The sequence below is a fragment of the Oncorhynchus mykiss genome, chromosome 9 (genome assembly GCF_057628025.1).
Source record: "Oncorhynchus mykiss isolate SJ-2025 chromosome 9, ASM5762802v1, whole genome shotgun sequence".
Taxonomy (NCBI): domain Eukaryota; kingdom Metazoa; phylum Chordata; class Actinopteri; order Salmoniformes; family Salmonidae; genus Oncorhynchus; species Oncorhynchus mykiss.
Window position 1 is genome coordinate 63,424,583 of NC_143030.1, and position 21,431 is coordinate 63,446,013.

The 21,431-nt window shown below is 41.8% G+C and overlaps 1 protein-coding gene across 1 annotated transcript; it reads left to right on the plus strand.

The window, feature by feature from the left end:
- Window positions 1-530: 530 nt before the first annotated feature.
- Window positions 531-20,803, plus strand: LOC110532471 (sodium-coupled neutral amino acid transporter 3). Its single transcript, XM_021616413.3, has 16 exons — window positions 531-760; window positions 3,263-3,380; window positions 3,556-3,640; window positions 3,817-3,932; window positions 10,376-10,449; window positions 11,279-11,371; window positions 11,545-11,626; window positions 11,770-11,852; window positions 12,013-12,071; window positions 12,728-12,901; window positions 18,525-18,604; window positions 18,732-18,832; window positions 19,035-19,159; window positions 19,590-19,734; window positions 19,943-20,046; window positions 20,190-20,803. The coding sequence occupies exons 2-16, from the start codon at window positions 3,292-3,294 to the stop codon at window positions 20,292-20,294; spliced, it is 1,515 nt and encodes a 504-aa protein (XP_021472088.1). The 5' UTR covers window positions 531-760; window positions 3,263-3,291; the 3' UTR covers window positions 20,295-20,803.
- The last annotated feature ends 628 nt before the right edge of the window (window positions 20,804-21,431 follow it).

Here is a 21,431-nt window from a genome sequence, read left to right on the forward strand (position 1 = left end):
CAAGCAGAACCCAAGGATTGTAAGATAATTTCATCTATGTATTCAGTTCAACACTGCTTGTCTCTGTCTACATAGGCCTAAATGTGTGTCCATCTGTGTTCAGGCACATGATCAAGTGTTAGCGTGTGGAATGTTTACAGTCTTAAAGCAGAAGTACATGCAGGTAACCTTAAAAAAGCACTTATCTCCTAAGCTAATTAAGGCGCTGTGGCCTTGATCTATTCTAGCAGGATGCAACTCCCTCGCTGTCCCCATCTACCCAGTACCACCCACGCTTTCTTTCAGAACACCTCAAATGGCACCACTTACTACTCATTTTGATAGTATTACTTTGCTCCCCATCATTATACCGTACTGTTTGCTTCCATGTTGTTTCATAGTTATGGACCATAAATATGGAAAATATACAGTAAATGTTTTGCTCTTGTCACATCCATAAAGTTAAACATGATCTCTTGAATGTAGACCTGTAGCTACCACTAGATTCTATTTTCAATCAGGCTGTAAGTCAACACTACCTGTGAAAGAACAGACAGGTTTAACATAGGGTTAAAGAAGGGAGGGGTGTTATCAGACTCCCTCTCCCTTGCTACCTCTCAAGCATGTCCTAAGCTCTCTCTCTGTCTCCCTTCCTCAGCCCTAGGAGCTTTATAGAGGGGTAAAAAGTCCCCAGTGGATGTTAAGAACACAGAAATTGGTGGATTATAAAGGGATATCCATTTTAGGGTAAAGGAAACAGAAGTTCCTCTCCACTATCTGAGTAAGTAGCTGTGTGAGTTGTAGTAGACTGTTGTAGTAGTATTGTGAGCTATTAAAACAAGGGAAGGGCAACTGTCAATAGAGAGATGGTCTTGCATCAGAAGGACATGTGTTAGTAGTCTGAAGCACAGCACTGCTACTGTGGTGGACTGGACTGGGAGTCTCATGGCACACTGATGGTTTTATCTACTAATGTCTTAATAGCTTAGTAAACTGGTAGTATCAGACACTGTTTTAGTAACTGTTCACATAGACCACATGCTATAATGTTATAATTTGGCAATACTGGCGTAGCGTTTCAAAGGAATAGGTTGTAAGCATGTTTGGAGGTGTTTTTTGTAAAGAATCTTCGGGTGGCCTAGTGGATAAGAACGTTGGGCCAGTAACCAAAAGTTTGCTGGTTCGAATTCCCGAGTCAACTAGGTAAGAACTCTGTCGATGTGCCCTTGAGTAAGGCACTTAACCTTAATTGTTCCTGTAAGTCGCTCTGAACAAGAGTATCTGCTAAATGACTGAAATTAAATGTTTCATGTGTGGTTGTTTTATAAACCCTGGGTGATCAACCCTTCAATAAAGGATAAAGTCACGGCCTCTTTCCTGCTCATTACAAATACACTAAAACAGAACTAGTAGCCAACCAGTTCTGTCTAGTTTGTCTCATTTTCAAAAGGATAAAAAGCATATATGACCCATAGTAAACTGTTAATGTTGTTGATTTTTCAAATGACAGCCTTGTATAGTTAGTTCATAATTAACAACAACCATAACAAACTCAAATGACAACTGTGATTCGCCCCAATTTTTGGTAATACAATAAAACATTTACCAAAGCCAAAGAGAAAACTCTTATGTAAGTACATCGCAGACAGACAATTGGTTATAAATGCACCAATCCTGGGCCTTGTTTTTTTGTGTTTTGGTTGATCATTGTGGTTCCTAGGAAGTGAAACATTTGGTTAGGAAGCTGTTCTGGTCTGGACCACCACTTGGGGGATGGTTTTCCTTGAAGCTAGTAAGCTAGGCACCTGGGGCTAACACTAACTAACTCTTAATTAGTGGTCTTTTCACAGCAGCCCATTATTGCCTTCCTGATAGATTACTACTGTTGGACTACAGCCAGTAACATGCTCTGTTTTTAGTGAAGAGGGATTTTTCAGTGATTAGGGAAGTTTCAGTCAGGTTCATGCTTTCATGACACAATGTCCATAGAGGCAGTCAGTCCCCAAAGGTTAGGGGTCAGAGGCCATCAGAGTTGAGAGAGTAGGCGCCGACCCATGACACAGTGGCAGTGAGAGTAGGGAGTGTGAACTGTGATCACAGGAACTACTCTCCATGCTTGCGTTGTGTTGCCCAGAGCAGATTAGCATAACATTAAGTCCTTTGACAACATTTGTTATTTAAAGCTTTTCCCGGCACATACGTTTTAAATAGCTTTACATTTCTCCCCATGCTTCAGCAGTATTTCCCTTTATCTTGTCAATAGGTTTTCCATATTGTGGACGCCCTTTGGTTCGTCAAACAAATGTAAGGATAGTTGGGTCTGGTTCCTCAGTCTAAGAGTGATCCTCAAAACAACCTACACTACAAGTACAGTTATCTCATGTTAAATGTCACACATAGAGCCCAGTGCTGTATGATTGAGGGTGAAAGAAGATCATTGAGATGATGCTAAAAATCAATCATGTTTAGCATTGTGTTCACTGTCCAGCATTTCTTTCCCAACCCAGAGGCCTTTCCTTTCCATGGTCATATGTAAACTACTGACTGGTCAGGTGAGATTGAATAGTTGATTCAAACAGCTGCCACGGTTTATGCTTAGTCCAATGTCATGACTTTATACATTTCATTAGCTTTATCCTGATGCCAGTTGTTAGATTCTTCTCATTACACCCGTACCATGTTTTCCACATTAGATCGCTGCTTTCCACAACAGACTTTCTGTCTGGACAACCCACAACTTCTCGTTTATTCTAAGAGCCAAATATAGACCGTCAAACAGTTATCCTTCAGGTGTTTTTTTAACAAAGTATCAAGGATATTATAGTAAACTAAAACTGACACTGAAACAAAACCTAATCATAAAAAACTATTTAGAAAACCGAAATAAAATAATTGACAAACCCGTTTGAAAAACAAAAATGATACTGAAAATACTATCTTTGACTACAAAACTAACTAAAATCAAATAAAAACCATCATGAATTATGTTCCATTTTAAAGCTTCTGAACCTGTCACATCACACTGAGATTGACTTTAATTTAAAGGTAGACTCAATGACGTTGCCACGAGCAGCACCGCAGGTATTGGTCACCTTCACTGCTTAGATGTTGCGTGCATCAACCAATGATTGTGTATGTCAACGACTATACAGTTGGGCACCAGATTGCTATAACATGTTGGTCGTGTTCCTCTGCTCACTTTAGAACCCCCTTCAATTATTACAAAATAACAATCTGAGGCAGAATTTCCATAGGTTGCATTTGAGACTTGGCTCTTTCTTAGTCCATAGGATCTTCATTCCCAGCACAGCCATGGATGTAGGGAGAAGTATGGAGCTCCAAAAGATGAACGGGCAACATAGCAGAGACCTTGGCCCAGATAAGCTCAATTTAGAAGAAGGGTAAGTCTCTGGCTACACCATAAACCCTAACACTGAACACAAGTGCATCAACAGGCTATACCTGTCTGCATATAATTACTCACAGCAATGCCATTGTGATTTTGTTATATCCGTGTGTAGTGCCACAGTGGGACCACAGCTTTCATGTTTTTAAATGTGTTTCTTTTCGCTGAAGGTTTGATGGTCTGGAGTTTATGGCAGAGCGGGATGAGTTCCTGCCAGGGACGAGGCCAGGAATAAAGGCACCTCAGTTCACTGATGTGAGTGCTCAGCCTTAGTTTAAAGGTCATTAGTGTGAGCATCAGAGATCTGTTGTATGAGAGTAATTATATTGTGATATAAAAACAACTTTATGTAAAATGTTACAACTAAAGCAAGATACTGTATTGTGTTTCAGATTGTGTGTGTGATTCTTTCCTTTCTTTTCCCACCCTAGTTTGAGGGTAAGACATCATTTGGAATGTCCATCTTCAATCTCAGCAATGCCATCATGGGCAGTGGAATTCTGGGATTAGCATACGCTATGTCCAATACCGGTATCATCCTCTTCCTGTGAGTAACCATGCCAACACAACATAAGTCACACTAGTCCTCCTGTTTTTGTCAAGATCACTGTGGTTCCCTAAGGCTTGATGTCACAACTCTACTATGACCTCAGATCAGAACGCTGTCGTTGTGTGTGTGTCTGGGTCCAGGCTATATACCCAATAGGGTTAAAGAATGACACTGGTTGTGTTTATAGTATCATCATGCTGTGATGACACTATAATGATGAGACTATCCAGGCCACACTAGACCGAGTGCTTAGCCGGCCGATCCATAAAGGGAAACATTTTGATTCTTTTACAAGAAAAGAGTAGGGCTATTGTGGGTTTGATTTTCTGGCTGTGTGTGTGTACATTATTGAGAAGTCTGTTGAGTGTTTAACCTGGTCAATTACAACTATAAAGGCTCAACTCTACTAGTCTCAGCCCAGCTGGCACATTTGGTTCCTTGGAACTTACGTTTTTGGTTTCCCATTGGTTCTGGGAAAGAAGCCATGTGTTTCCTGACTGTTTTTTTTAGGTTGCAGGGAGGTTCTGAGAATGTTTTACTATGGTTCCCTGACAGGTTTAATTTATGGAATGAGAACAGAAATGAAGGTCATTTGAGGGTAATTAGACTGCTAGCTTTGTTCGGGTTAACTGTTTTGAACTCCAAGCACAGATATGACACATGGAAATTCATTTGCTTAAGCATTAATTATGCAAACCCATTTTATTTTTATTGTGGCACCGCATCAGTGAGATTAGAACCTATGATCTTCTGTTCCCTATCCTTGGAATTAGTTCACTGTGCCACAAGGATGAAGCTAGCATGCCATGTTATTTTAACTCAGACAAAGTTATGAACACACTTAACAAGAAAGAGGGGTCGGCAAGTTTAGTGCCTTAATTTGAGCCAGTTTACTACAGCAGGAAAATTACACTGCAGCAAAAGTAAATGTGAATTATTATGTGGATTATAATTAATGGGCATTGTTGTCGGAGTTGATACATTATTTTGTAAGGGAAAATCAAGTCTGAAATTTCAAAGTGGAAATGACAAACTTCACAACTGGCCACACTGCCAATCAGAATGTGTTCCATGGCTAAATATGTGGTTGCTTCATGTTGTCTATTTACGTTATTTTATGTTCCCGCATTTTCATCAACTCCAATTCGAATGTTAGTCCGTTATAGCCTAGTTTGTTAAATTGCCTACAGAAAAAAAAAAAAAAATGTACGTAAGCCTATCCATAAATATAAATATGTTGAACATGTTTGCAGTCAACATTGTAAGAAACCTAACCGCATGGCTTCAATATGGAAATATATTGTTAACACCCCCGAGAGTTGATGTCTGCTGACCCCGCGGAAATTAATTAGTTTAATTTTAAAATAAATAAAAAATGTGTCAGTTTAAACTAGAGAGATTAGTTTGTTTTTCATTGGCTGCGTCTCAATCTACCACATCCACCAATGTTGCACTTCTGCATCTGCTGTGAAAGGTGACAGAGTTAGAGCAGTGTCGGTCAGACCATGAGACATCTGCTGTGAAAGGTGACAGAGTTAGAGCAGCGTCGGTCAGACCATGAGACATCTGCTGTGAAAGGTGACAGAGTTAGAGCAGTGTCGGTCAGACCATGAGACATCTGCTGTGAAAGGTGACAGAGTTAGAGCAGTGTCGGTCAGACCATGAGACATCTGCTGTGAAGAGTTAGAGCAGCGTCGGTCAGACCATTAAACATCTGCTGTGAAAGGTGACAGAGTTAGAGCAGTGTCGGTCAGACCATGAAACATCTGCTGTGAAAGGTGACAGAGTTAGAGCAGCGTCGGTCAGACCATTAAACATCTGCTGTGAAAGGTGACAGAGTTAGAGCAGTGTCGGTCAGACCATTAAACATCTGCTGTGAAAGGTGACAGAGTTAGAGCAGCGTCGGTCAGACCATTAAACATCTGCTGTGAAAGGTGACAGAGTTAGAGCAGTGTCGGTCAGACCATTAAACATCTGCTGTGAAAGGTGACAGAGTTAGAGCAGTGTCGGTCAGACCATTAAACATCTGCTGTGAAGAGTTAGAGCAGCGTCGGTCAGACCATGAGACATCTGCTGTGAAAGGTGACAGAGTTAGAGCAGTGTCGGTCAGACCATGAGACATCTGCTGTGAAAGGTGACAGAGTTAGAGCAGCGTCGGTCAGACCATTAAACATCTGCTGTGAAGAGTTAGAGCAGCGTCGGTCAGACCATTAAACATCTGCTGTGAAAGGTGACAGAGTTAGAGCAGTGTCGGTCAGACCATTAAACATCTGCTGTGAAAGGTGACAGAGTTAGAGCAGTGTCGGTCAGACCATGAAACATCTGCTGTGAAAGGTGACAGAGTTAGAGCAGTGTCGGTCAGACCATTAAACATCTGCTGTGAAAGGTGACAGAGTTAGAGCAGCGTCGGTCAGACCATTAAACATCTGCTGTGAAAGGTGACAGAGTTAGAGCAGTGTCGGTCAGACCATGAAACATCTCCTGTGAAAGGTGACAGAGTTAGAGCAGTGTCGGTCAGACCATTAAACATCTGCTGTGAAAGGTGACAGAGTTAGAGCAGTGTCGGTCAGACCATTAAACATCTGCTGTGAAAGGTGACAGAGTTAGAGCAGTGTCGGTCAGACCATTAAACATCTGCTGTGAAAGGTGACAGAGTTAGAGCAGCGTCGGTCAGACCATTAAACATCTGCTGTGAAAGGTGACAGAGTTAGAGCAGTGTCGGTCAGACCATTAAACATCTGCTGTGAAAGGTGACAGAGTTAGAGCAGTGTCGGTCAGACCATTAAACATCTGCTGTGAAAGGTGACAGAGTTAGAGCAGTGTCGGTCAGACCATTAAACATCTGCTGTGAAAGGTGACAGAGTTAGAGCAGTGTCGGTCAGACCATTAAACATCTGCTGTGAAAGGTGACAGAGTTAGAGCAGTGTCGGTCAGACCATTAAACATCTGCTGTGAAAGGTGACAGAGTTAGAGCAGCGTCGGTCAGACCATGAGACATCTGCTGTGAAAGGTGACAGAGTTAGAGCAGTGTCGGTCAGACCATTAAACATCTGCTGTGAAAGGTGACAGAGTTAGAGCAGCGTCGGTCAGACCATTAAACATCTGCTGTGAAGAGTTAGAGCAGCGTCGGTCAGACCATTAAACATCTGCTGTGAAAGGTGACAGAGTTAGAGCAGTGTCGGTCAGACCATTAAACATCTGCTGTGAAAGGTGACAGAGTTAGAGCAGTGTCGGTCAGACCATTAAACATCTGCTGTGAAAGGTGACAGAGTTAGAGCAGCGTCGGTCAGACCATTAAACATCTGCTGTGAAAGGTGACAGAGTTAGAGCAGTGTCGGTCAGACCATTAAACATCTGCTGTGAAAGGTGACAGAGTTAGAGCAGTGTCGGTCAGACCATTAAACATCTGCTGTGAAAGGTGACAGAGTTAGAGCAGTGTCGGTCAGACCATTAAACATCTGCTGTGAAAGGTGACAGAGTTAGAGCAGTGTCGGTCAGACCATTAAACATCTGCTGTGAAAGGTGACAGAGTTAGAGCAGCGTCGGTCAGACCATTAAACATCTGCTGTGAAAGGTGACAGAGTTAGAGCAGTGTCGGTCAGACCATTAAACATCTGCTGTGAAAGGTGACAGAGTTAGAGCAGTGTCGGTCAGACCATTAAACATCTGCTGTGAAAGGTGACAGAGTTAGAGCAGTGTCGGTCAGACCATTAAACATCTGCTGTGAAAGGTGACAGAGTTAGAGCAGTGTCGGTCAGACCATTAAACATCTGCTGTGAAAGGTGACAGAGTTAGAGCAGTGTCGGTCAGACCATTAAACATCTGCTGTGAAAGGTGACAGAGTTAGAGCAGCGTCGGTCAGACCATGAGACATCTGCTGTGAAAGGTGACAGAGTTAGAGCAGTGTCGGTCAGACCATTAAACATCTGCTGTGAAAGGTGACAGAGTTAGAGCAGTGTCGGTCAGACCATGAAACATCTGCTGTGAAAGGTGACAGAGTTAGAGCAGTGTCGGTCAGACCATGAGACATCTGCTGTGAAGAGTTAGAGCAGTGTCGGTCAGACCATGAAACATCTGCTGTGAAAGGTGACAGAGTTAGAGCAGTGTCGGTCAGACCATGAAACATCTGCTGTGAAAGGTGACAGAGTTAGAGCAGTGTCGGTCAGACCATGAGACATCTGCTGTGAAAGGTGACAGAGTTAGAGCAGTGTCGGTCAGACTATGAGACATCTGCTGTGAAGAGTTAGAGCAGTGTCGGTCAGACCATGAGACATCTGCTGTGAAAGGTGACAGAGTTAGAGCAGAGTCGGTCAGACCATGAAAGGTGACAGAGTTAGACCAGTGTCGGTCAGACCATGAAACACAAAATCACCTTTAGCATCTGAACGGTTTGGCCCACAAACTATTTGGCCTACAAACTCTATGGAAAGATGAGGCTCTCACGAACAAGATGGTGTTCTACGTTTTGCTCTATGACCCCCACAAGCATCTTGGGACTCGTCTAAAGTCGGTACAGCCAATCTGCCAACTTCTGTCTGAAGCGTCCGAACAGTTTGGGCTACACACTAATATGACCCCTCTGTGGAAGGTGAAACTCTCACGAACACGTACATTTCATGACTTGTTATAGGAAGCCCACAGGCCTCACAAGACTTGTCTGAAGGTCCCCCAGTACAAGTTCATTTAAAAAAAATGGAAGTATAGTATATATGGAGACTGTTTAATGACAAAAATAAGGGGATAAATACATGTGAAAAAAATAAAAAACGATGTTTCCTGATCTTTCTTATACCTCTCAGATATAGGACACACACTTCAGAACAAACTTCCTTTAGCATTTTTGTGGGGACTATCTGTTGTTTTCCCTGTGGGCGGATCATATTAATTAAGGCAATGCAGACAATGGAGGATTTTATGCCAAAGAAACTAGACAAAGATCCAATATAAAGAGAATGTCCGCTCACTGTTTAACTGCTCCCAAATATAATGTTCTGTAAACATAATGGAACCATCTTACAGATCGCATTCACACTTCTGCAGAAATAGCAAAAGGCTTCTAAATTGCATTGCATGCAGGGAATCATTCTAATAAGTTGAATCAAATGAAAACAAGATATCTTTTTTTTTTTTTACAACAACGATAGTTCTAAATAGCTTGGGGTCAACAGGATATAAAAGAAAACGGATTGCTGGGGAATCAGTCATAGCCTATACACCTAAGGTAAGGATAGCCTAAGGAGGGCTTGTTTTTTTTTATCATGTGAAACAGCAAACAAACAAGCAATGTCATCTCTCATTTCATGATGTGCAATAATACATGTAGCCTACATGGAGTGTTTTTTATGCACGTCCAAGATGGGAGCTGGCTCAAATATTGTGGGCCTATACAATACAATAAAAAGGGGATGTCACTCTTTTGATTCTCCCAAACATGATCTTTTAATAAAGTTTTGGTGATTAAGATTTATATCAAAGCAGTCTCACGAGCCAAAACCTTTATTGATAGGCTTGGCTACTTGTTGAATGCATTGGGCAGGACAAAAAAACAGTGGCTATATGCTTGGTTTTTAATCAAATGAAACCAAATGGAAAAAACATTTGTTTTTTATGTTTATTAATACGATGGTTACCAGCACAAAGATCACATCTCTCTTGTTCCATGAGCATAAGGGTACTGTGTGTGACGGCTCCCGATATGTGCTGCAGAAAATTGTCATTTTTGCACTTGTGTTCAAGGCCACACCTCAGAGCAAGCGAGCTGATGTTAGACAGGTAAATTGCTGAATCTGGTGGAAAATGCCAGTTTTTACATGCTGAAATTGCAAACTAACGTGCGTTTGGCACTTGCGCCAGCTGAAAATAGAGCCCTACAAGTTTTACATTTCCTGCAGTTCTCCTGCAACAGGGTGATCATATTAAGATCTTACATCTGTACACACAATGGGGGATCGAAGGATATGGTTTGGCCTGATCTGTGTTATGTGTGTTCTCAGTCGCTTCCTGTATCTGAGTATGAGAGATGGCCTATTAGCTCGCTCAGTCTGTGCAGTGCTCTTACACACGCTGCTCTCCTAAATCAGATTTGTGGTTATAAATAGCTTGTAGTGATCAGATCAAAGGCAGGTCTTCCTGGATCAGTCATGTGTGTCCATTGGGAATTGGGAGGGATGGACTAGCAGGCGGGTGATCTGCGTCACAAATGATTCACACTTGTGATGGTCATTCATCGCTAGTAGTACAACAGCGAGAGAAATTGGGTCAACAGCGTTACTGAGTCATTAGCCGTTGCGGCGTGATGTCTGGTACCGCGAGACAACTAAGCCATTGATGAGGCTGTGCCAAAGGTAAATGATATGTTGATTAAGAGAATGTATGTTAATTGCAGAGCTTTATAATGTTAAGAAATCAATGTTGTAATTTATGTTTGTTTGTGGTTTCAGTATCCTGTTGCTATTCATCGCCATTTTGTCAGCCTATTCCATCCACCTCCTCCTGAGAAGTGCAGGAGTTGTAGGTAAGATGCTGATATTTTACCAAGATACCTATCTTTAAAATTAAACAAAGAACATTCGTAGTATAGCCTACAATTATTTGAGAAACAGACGCCTCACAAGTCCTCAACTGGCAGCTTCATTAAATAGTACCCGCAAAACACCAGTCTCAACGTCAACAGTGAAGAGGCGACTCCGGGATGTCTCAAACTAGACACTCTAATGTACTTGTCCTCTTGCTCAGTTGTGCACCGGGGCCTCCCACTCTATTCTGGTTAGGGCCAGTTTGTGCTGTTCTGTGAAGGGAGAAGTACAGAGCGTTGTACGAGATCTTTAGTTTCTGGTAATTTCTCGCATAGAATATCCTTAATTTCTCAGATGAAGGATAGACTGATGAGTTTCAGAAGAAAGTTCTTTGTTTCTGGCCGTTTTGAAGGTGTAATCGAACCCACAAATGCTGACGCTCCTTATACTCAACTAGTCTAAAGAAGGCCAGTTGTATTGCTTCTTTAATCAGGACAACAGTTTTCAGCTGTGCTAACATAATTGCTAAAGGGTTTTCTAATGATCAATTAGCCTTTTAAAATGATAAACTTGGATTAGCTAACACAACGTGACATTGGAACACAAGAGTGATGGTTGCTGATAATGGGCCTCTGTACGCCTATGTAGATATTCCAAAAAACATCAGCCGTTTCCAGCTATAATAGTCACTTACAACATTAACAATGTCGACACTGTATTTCTGATCAATTTAATGTTATTTGTTTAAGACTACCAAGAAACACTGTGTGAGCCTGGTTTTAGCCCACTGCTCTTCAAAGGTTGACATGCATGTGTGTGTTCTTTCAGGCATCCGTGCCTATGAGCAGCTAGGGCACCGTGCCTTTGGACAACCAGGCAAAGTTTTGGCTGGCTCCATCATCACCATGCACAACATTGGAGGTAAAGTACAGCATGTCACCAGCAGGTCATGATTGGCTTATGTTATTGTATGTAAGCCTCATGTATGTACTTAAGTACAAGTGCCACTGAAATTGCTCCTGTCATAGAAGGTCTAATGACTTAAGTGACATAATATACAAGTGTAAACAAGTTTTGTTTTGCGTTTCCCATAGCGATGTCCAGTTACCTCTTCATTGTGAAGTCTGAGCTCCCGTTGGTCATGCAGGCCATTCTGGGCCTGACGGAAAATACTGGGTAGGTGTCTCTAGAAGGCAGTTGTTGCTGTTATTTCATAATGCAGACTTTAAAACAGGAGCATTTAAAATGTGAATTTGATAGATTGTTCTGAAAGTTTGCTATATTGTATAATTTGTGTGTTCTTGCTGTCTGTCTGTCAGAGAGTGGTATTTGGATGGGAGATACCTGATCATCATTGTAAGCGTCATCATCATCTTTCCACTCTCACTCATGAGACACCTTGGTAAGTTTCCATGTCTTAGACCATCCCTCATTTCACTTCATAATCTATATTCATACTTTGTTGTTGTTGTAGTATGCTAGTAGTGATGATGAAACATGCACAGAATAACACGAAATGTCTCTATTTCAACACAACGTGATCTTCTGTTATCACCTCACAGGTTACCTTGGTTACACCAGTGGCTTTTCTCTCTCCTGTATGGTTTTCTTCCTCATCTCGGTGAGTCCTCTTCATCAACCAACTAACCCATCTCCCATCCAACTAAACAATACATAGCCTGGCCCCATATCTGTTTCTGCTCGCTTGCCAACTCCCATGGTTGTAATGGTCAACAACCCTACAAGTTAGCTATACAGCACAAACAGGTCTGGGACCAGGCTAATCAAATCAAATTGTATTCGTCACATGCTTCGTAGTGTAGACTAACAGTGAAATGCTTACTTACGAATCCTTTTCCAACAATGCAGAGTTAAAGATAATATTTTTTTTAAACAAGTGCAGGGGTATGAGGTAATTGAGGTAGCGATGTAGTTTGAAAGTGAGTCTGTTTGTGTGGCGTCAGAATACATGTACAGTGTGTGCACGTGGGTGTATGTAGCGTGTGTACGTGTGTGTGGGTAGAGTCCAGTGTGTGTGCACAGAGCCAGAGGAAGAGAGTTCGTGCAAAAAAGGGTCAATGTAGGTAGTCTAGGTATCCATTTGATTAGCTATTTAGCAGTCTTGTTTAGAATACTTATGGCTTGGGGGTAGAAACTGTTCAGGGTCATTTTGGTTCCAGACTTGGTGCATGCTGTGCAGCAGCAGAGAGAACAGTCTGGTTTGGGTGGCGGGAGTCTTCGGTGTTTGACTAAACAGTCTCCCACTACTCCCACTAGGTGATCTATAAGAAATTCAACATCCCGTGTCCACTGGAGGAAATAACCAGTCACAGTAACCACTCAGCGTACGCCCTGATGGAGAGTCATGGTAACCACTCATTCGTCACCCCGGCCTACGTCAATTCTGATGTGGACTTCTGTGAACCACAGCTATTCACCATCAACACGCAGGTCAGAGAGACATGTAATACAGGCAGACATTGTATTTAACATTAAATAGCGCCATTTCTGATTGTGAGTTTTCTAGATTTGTGTCTCAGACAATCTAGCTGTGATAAGATTATGGATTTGTTATGGCAATATACAGCACCAGTCAAAAGTTTGGACACACCTACTCATTCAAGGGTTTTTCTTTATTTTTACTATTTTCTACTTTGTAGTGCCACTGAAATTGGCTTGGTAGACAAAGGAAAGGGGTGGGGCCTGCTCAAGAGCAGGAAACTCAGAGGGGACCCCAGTACATACACTACACTCATGGAAATGCTTATACTTTGAACATGAACAACCGCTCATTCTAAAAAGAAATTGCAATTTACATATTTATGAGCATAGGCCTTTGTCGTCCCTCTCTGCAATCACCGGTCCGTCTGCTGGATAGATTGCCGACAGAAAGTCTCTGGTTTGTCCACCAGAGATCAAAGTCTTTCGGAGTTGTAGCTTGTTATAATGGATACGCCAGAGTACCATTCGGTCATTCGACTGGTTGCGTTTACCAGACTAAAGTACTTAAACAGATGCAGCCTGAATAATTGTTCTTTAGTTTGTAGATTTCTTAGCCATTTCAACGTGTGAATGATCCCCACGTTCTCTGGTCTTGTCCTTTGGTAAAGTTGCCAACCATTTCAACATGTAGCGACAGCTTTCATGTTTTCTGGTTTAATAAACATTTTGTCGGAAGAGGGTTTTATACTTAGTAGAAAAGGGGGCGTTCCATGACGCTGTGAAATGTCTGTGCTCACGGGGGCGTGGCCACTGACTGATCCTAATTTACTCTGAAAAACAATTCTTATTTAGAAGACTAAGATCACATTGTTATCTTTCCAAATGTATTCCTATACTCAATCATTTATTTTATGCAACATTCAGATGCAAACCCCATAATTGATAAGTGTATACAAACAAAGAAACAGTAATGTGTGTCTCCTGTCCTTCTTGAGGTCACCAAATTAAGCAAACTTGATATGACTGTTCCTTAAGTGTCCATGGACCACTCCAACTGATTGGAATACAGAAACACTGTTCAATTATTTAACTTTTTGATGTCCTAGTGTCTCTCTGTGTTTCACAATCTCGATATTACTGAGCCCAGAAGCAGAGTATTTCACGACCACCATAAAGCAGCCCCTGCCACCTCTGTGGGAGAGAGGGCGCTGTAGAGCGAACCCACGGTAGATCTTCAGATCTAGGAGAGTTATGTCCCCCTCTGGTGGGTTTAAGTTGAAAGGATCCTGCAAGTTGCAAACCACCATGAGAATTAACCTTGGATGTCCTTGTGTGTGGATCAGCATAGCAGTTCCCCCCTTGGTGGTTTACCCTGGTAGGATTTCGGACAGCTGCAAACCACCACAAGAATGGCCAAGGAATTTCCTGGTTGGGGATTGCCGTTGCAGTCCCCCTCTGGTGGTTGACCCAGGTAGGCTTTCTATGAATTATAAAGCACCACAAGAATGGCCAGGGAATGATCTTATTGGTGATCGCCGTTGCGGTCCCCCTCTGGTGGTCGACCAGGGTAGAATTTCTGCAAATGGAGCAGGCCGCCACTATCAGGAATCGAGGTTAGACCCAGATGCAGACACGTCGAATTGACAATGGTTTAATATTCCAACAGGGGCAGGCAATAGACAGGTCAAGGCAGGCAGGGGTCAGTAAACCAGAGGTGGGGCAACGGTACCGGACGGCAGGCAGGCTCAGGGGCAGGCAGACTGGTCAGGCAGGCGGGCTCAGAGTCAGGACAGGCAAGAGTCAAAACCAGGAGGGCGAGAAAAAGAGAGACTGGGAAAAGAAGAAGCTGAGAACAAAAACGCTGGTTGACTTAACAAACAAGACCAACTGGCAACGGACAAACAAAGAACACAGGTACAGTGCATTGCGAAGGTATTCGGCCCCCTTGAACTTTGCGACCTTTTGCCACATTTCAGGCTTCAAACATAAAGATATAAAACTGTATTTTTTGTGAAGAATCAACAACAAGTGGGACACAATCATGAAGTGGAACGACATTTATTGGATATTTCAAACTTTTTTAACAAATCAAAAACTGAAAAATTGGGCGTGCAAAATTATTCAGCCCCCTTAAGTTAATACTTTGTAGCGCCACCTTTTGCTGCGATTACAGCTGTAAGTCGCTTGGGGTATGTCTCTATCAGTTTTGCACATCGAGAGACTGAAATTTTTTCCCATTCCTCCTTGCAAAACAGCTCGAGCTCAGTGAGGTTGGATGGAGAGCATTTGTGAACAACAGTTTTCAGTTCTTTCCACAGATTCTCGATTGGATTCAGGTCTGGACTTTGACTTGGCCATTCTAACACCTGGATATGTTTATTTTTGAACCATTCCATTGTAGATTTTGCTTTATGTTTTGGATCATTGTCTTGTTGGAAGACAAATCTCCGTCCCAGTCTCAGGTCTTTTGCAGACTCCATCAGGTTTTCTTCCAGAATGGTCCTGTATTTGGCTCCATCCATTTTCCCATCAATTTTAACCATCTTCCCTGTCCCTGCTGAAGAAAAGCAGGCCCAAACCATGATGCTGCCACCACCATGTTTGACAGTGGGGATGGTGTGTTGAGGGTGATGAGCTGTGTTGCTTGTACGCCAAACATAACGTTTTGCATTGTTGCCAAAATGTTCAATTTTGGTTTCATCTGACCAGAGCACCTTCTTCCACATGTTTGGTGTGTCTCCCAGGTGGCTTGTGGCAAACTTTAAACAACGCTTTTTATGGATATCTTTAAGAAATGGCTTTCTTCTTGCCACTCTTCCATAAAGGCCAGATTTGTGCAATATACGAATGATTGTTGTCCTATGGACAGAGTCTCCCACCTCAGCTGTAGATCTCTGCAGTTCATCCATAGTGATCATGGGCCTCTTGGCTGCATCTCTGATCAGTCTTCTCCTTGTATGAGCTGAACGTTTAGAGGGACGGCCAGGTCTTGGTAGATTTGCAGTGGTCTGATACTATTTCCATTTCAATATTATCGCTTGCACAGTGCTCCTTGGGATGTTTAAAGCTTGGGAAATCTTTTTGTATCCAAATCCGGCTTTAAACTTCTTCACAACAGTATCTCGGACCTGCCTGGTGTGTTCCTTGTTCTTCATGATGCTCTCTGCGCTTTTAACGGACCTCTGAGACTATCACAGTGCAGGTGCATTTATACGGAGACTTGATTACACACAGGTGGATTGTATTTATCATCATTAGTCATTTAGGTCAACATTGGATCATTCAGAGATCCTCACTGAACTTCTGGAGAGAGTTTGCTGCACTGAAAGTAAAGGGGCTGAATAATTTTGCACGCCCAATTTTTCAGTTTTTGATTTGTTAAAAAAGTTTGAAATATCCAATAAATGTTGTTCCACTTCATGATTGTGTCCCACTTGTTGTTGATTCTTCACAAAAAAATACAGTTTTATATCTTTATGTTTGAAGCCTGAAATGTGGCAAAAGGTCGCAAAGTTCAAGGGGGCCGAATACTTCCACAAGGCACTGTAGGAAGGCACCACGGGAAAATGTTGTTTATAGAGTTGCAATTTCCCGAATACAACTCTTCAGATATTTTATTATCTTAACATTTACAGTCGTCTATTAATGTATTATTTCCTCATCAGTCTCATTCTTGAACGTCGCAAACCCTTGGATATCTGCACAAACCCTACCATCATGAATCAGCTAAAAACAGCTATATACAGTTGAAGTCGGAAGTTTACATACACTTAGGTTGGAGTCATTAACTCGTTTTTCAACCACTCCACAAACTATAGTTTTGGCAAGTCGGTTAGGACATCTACTTTGTGCATGACACAAGTACATTTTTCCAACAATTGTTGACAGACAGATGATTTCACTTATAATTCACTGTATCACAATTCCAGTGGGTCAGAAGTTTACATACACTAAGTTGAGTGTCCCTTTAAACAGCTTGTAAAATTCCAGAAAATGACGCCATGGCTTTAGAAGCTTCTGATAGGCTAATTGACATCATTTGAGTCAATTGGAGGTGTACCTGTGGATGTAGTTCAAGGCTTACCTTCAAACTCAGTGCCTCTTTGCTTGACATCATGGGAAAATCAAAAGAAATCAGCCAAGACCTCAGAAAAACCATTTGTTGACCTCCACAAGTCTGGTTCATCCTTGGGAGCAATTTCCAAACGCCTGAAGGTACCTTGTTCCTCTGTACAAACAATAGTACGCAAGTATAAACACCATGGGACCATGCAGCTGTCATACCGCTCAGGGAATGAGACGTGTTCTGTCTCCTAGAGATGAACGTACTTTGGTGCAAAAAGTGCAAATCAATCCCAGAACAACAGCGAAGGACCTTGTGAAGATGCTGCAGAAAATAGGTACAAAAGTATCTATATCCACAGTAAAACGAGTCCTATATCAACATAACCTGAAAGGCCGCTCAGCAAGGAAGAAGCCACTGCTCCAAAACCGCCATAAAAAAGCCAGACTATGGTTTACAACTGCTCATGGGAACAAAGATCATACTTTTAGGAGAAATGTCCTCTGTTCTGATGAAACAAAAATAGAACTGTTTGGCCATAATGACCATCGTTATGTTTGGAGGAAAAAGGGGGAGGCTTGCAAGCCGGAGAACACCATCCCAACCGTGAAGCACGGGGTGGCAGCATCATGTTGTGGGGGTGCTTTGCTGCAGGAGGGACGGGTGCACTTCACAAAATAGATGGCATCATGAGGATGGAAAATTATGTGGATATATTGAAGCAACATCTCAAGACATCAGTCAGGAAGTTAAAGCTTGGTCGCAATTGGGTCTTCCAAATGGACAATGACCACAAGCATACTTCCAAAGTTGTGGCAAAATCGCTTAAGGACAACAAAGTCAAGGTATTGGAGTGGCGATCACAAATCCCTGATCTCAATCCTATAGAAAATGTGTGGGCAGAACTGAAAAAGCGTGTGCTAGTAAGGAGGCCTACAAACCTGACTCGGTTACACCTTCTCTGTCAGGAGGAATGGGCCATAACAACTTATTGTGGGAAGCTTGTGGAAGGCTACCTGAAACATTTGACCCAAGTTAAACAATTTAAAGGCAATGCTACCAAATACTAATTGAGTTTATGTAATCTTCTGACCCACTGGGAATGTGATGAAAGAAATAAAAGCTGAAATAAATAATTATCTCTACTATTATTCTCACATTTCACATTCTTAAAATAAAGTGGTGATCCTAACTGACCTAAGACAGTGAATTTTTAGGATAAAATGTCAGGTATTGTGAAAAAGTTTTAAAGTATTTGGCTAAGGTATATGTAAACTTCTGACTTCAACTGTATATACAGATCTTCACAGGAGAGTTATGACAGTGTACTTTGAATAATTGATTTGTTTAACACTTTTTTTAGGTCCCTACATGATTACCTATGTGTTATTTAATGTCTTCACTGTAATTCTAAAATGTAGAAAATAGTACAAATAAAGAAAAGCCCTTGAATTAGTAGGTGTGTCCTAACTTTTGACTGGTAGTGTATGTGTTTACTACATTCAAATGAGCGTCTAGTTATCTTTATAAATTTGAACCATTTTTAATTCATGGTTTGATTTCCTTCAGACAGCATATACCATCCCTATCCTGGCTTTTGCTTTTGTCTGCCATCCCGAGGTGCTTCCCATCTACACAGAGCTACAAGAGTAAGTCATGATCTGACACAACTGAGATTAGAGATGCAACACATATTCCTATGATTCACACACATACTACAGTAGACTCTACTGTCATATTCAGGTACTAATCTATGTCTGTCCACTGTGACCTTAGTGCCACCAAGAAACGCATGCAAACAGTTGCCAACATCTCCATTCTGGCCATGTTCGTCATGTACGGGCTAACCGCTATCTTTGGTTACCTTACCTTCTTTGGTAAGACACTGCTCCTGTAGCAATGAGAATAATGAAGTACTAATTATGTTCAGACTGTTCACTCATGTTGTTACTATGTTGTTACCATATTGAGAAGTCTGGAATTGGAGAACTGGTGTATGAACGTATGGTTATGACCGTTTTAAAGCATACATGTGTGTCTTGAAGTATAACCACCATTCTCTGTTTCTCTGTGTTTTAGGTGGAGTAGAGTCCGAGCTCCTTCATACATACATTAAAGTGGACCCCTTGGACACACTGATCCTGTGTGTGCGTATGGCTGTGCTGGTGGCTGTTACTCTTACTGTCCCTGTGGTTCTCTTTCCGGTGAGACTCAAATTACAAGCAGGTAGAGGTGGGCAACAGCTACCAGAACAGTGTGTGCTGGCTTGTGTTTATGCATTCTTATATTGGCTTGAAGTGTCCAGTAATATTACAATAATTCATCCTTACTCTGAAGTCACTGCAGTGTGAGTATGAGGATAATGAAGCTCTTGACCTGCAATACCCTTCTGCTATGGTTGCTAATTGGCTGACAGGTTTCAGGAACGTATCTGACATGCTTCTCCTGAGACATGTTTTTTTGTCCCAAATGGCACCCTATTCCCTGTATAGTGCACAAATTTTGGCCAGGGCCCACAGGACTCTGGTTAAAAGTAGTGCACTACGTAGGGGAATAGGGTGTCAATTAGGACGTAGCCAGGGTGTATGACGCAGGTCTGGTGACATCTCTCTGTCCCTCCACACCTCTCTTTAGATCCGCAGGGCCCTGCTGCAACTGCTGTTCCCTGAGAAGCCCTTCCACTGGGCTCGCCACATCACCATCGCTGTGTGTCTCCTTATCATCGTCAATCTACTGGTCATCTTCGTGCCCACCATCCGAGACATTTTCGGTATCATTGGTAAGTGTGCAGAGACAGAGACCTGTAAAATTATTCTAATTTCAATGCAAACCTAGTTTAGATTCACAGATTATTGTTATCCAAATTAGAAACTATGACCTCTAATAGTTTTATTCCTATAGAAAATGTTCACATTCAACTTCCCTCCACCTCTTCACCCCTCCCTTCCCCTCTCCCTCTCTCCATCTATTCCCCCTTCCCAACCCAGGGGCGACCTCTGCACCCAGCCTGATCTTCATCCTCCCGGGAATCTTCTACATCAGGATTGTTCCTGAAGAAACAGAACCTCTAAAATCCAAACCAAAGATTATGGTAAAACCTCAATCCTTTGTCTCATCTTCTTTAGCGATGTAGCAGTAAATAGTCTTTAGTAATTACAGTCATGCTTACTATATGAATTAATGTCAGAAAATGCTCTGTCATCCATCTCTTTGCCCCCACCTCTCTCTCTGCAGGCTTCCTGTTTTGCCGTTTTAGGCTTCATCTTCATGGTGATGAGTACGTCATTCATCATTATTGATTGGGTGTCCGGAGAGTCTCGGAGTGGAGGCGGACACTAGCAACAGACAACAATAAACAAGAATACCAGAATGCCAACCAAAGCTCTCCCAAACATCAAATTCTCCCCGACGTGCCCATTATTTGACCATATTCAAATGACAGGGTCTCGGCTGGACATGGAAAATAATATATACCGAACAAAAATATAAACGCAACATGTAAAGTGTGGGTCCTATGTTTCACGAGCTGAAATAAAATATCCCAGAAATGTTCCATATATTTTTATTCAGTGTATAATTTAACTTCCCCCACAAGATGGCATTATGCTCCATGTGGTGAAGAAACAGAACCAGCAGCACAACAACACAAAGCAACAGTTCTGAGGTGACAAACATTGTGGTTTGCTTTCAGGATGTTGTTTTGAGGCACCAGTATAGTTGTCACTGGGACAACAGGTTTAAGTGAAATGTGTGCTATTTTGACACGAGAAACAATGAGAAACCATTGTAATTGTCTTCTAAGGGTAAGGATAGTATTTTATAAGTGTACCAATAAATGGCTTCATCATTGCCAAAGTCATCATTACCTTCCTCATCTACCTCCCTTGAATCTTCAGTGAGATATTTGTACATGTAAGGAAATCAAATGCATCTAATATTCTGGCATTCTGCAGATTTTCTCTTTCTGTTTGACTTTTCAAACAAGATTACAGAATGTTATGTCATTTGCTCTATTCCTGTCATTCATTCAGCAATGACTGTGTGTTATTTTTAGTGCAATCAAATCCAGTGTTTTTGCCCTATGCTCATATACATAGTGATAGGTGTATTGATTCCAGAGCCTCCAGATGTGATCATTCTTGTTAGTTGTTCCATGATACCAAACTCATGTTAGGATAACAGTCAGAGATGTTCCTATGAGTGCAGTTATCAGCAGTGATAATGCCAGAAACCCTCCCAATTATTCATGACTGTTTAATTTTCAAGCTTTAATTTAAACTCTATATTATGTCCAGTAACTTGAATTGGATATTTAAAACTTTTCTATTGTTTCTATCTATCATGTTGTATATACAAAACATGTACTCCTAGTCATCACAAATGTGAATGGAAAGGGCTGTTTGTGTGAGCATACACGCTAATGTCAACTCAACACAAACAAATACTGACCTCAGCTTCGCTAGTCAGTCAGACTCA

What these genes read in the sequence shown, in the direction of transcription:
- LOC110532471 (XM_021616413.3), top strand. Translation starts at nt 3,292, where the DNA reads ATGGATGTAGGGAGAAGTATGGAGCTCCAAAAGATGAACGGGCAACAT. An exon ending in CACCATGCACAACATTGGAG is followed by an intron (nt 11,372 to 11,544) that starts GTAAAGTACAGC and finishes CGTTTCCCATAG; the next exon opens with CGATGTCCAGTTACCTCTTC. An exon ending in TATTCACCATCAACACGCAG is followed by an intron (nt 12,902 to 18,524) that starts GTCAGAGAGACA and finishes GATTTCCTTCAG; the next exon opens with ACAGCATATACCATCCCTAT.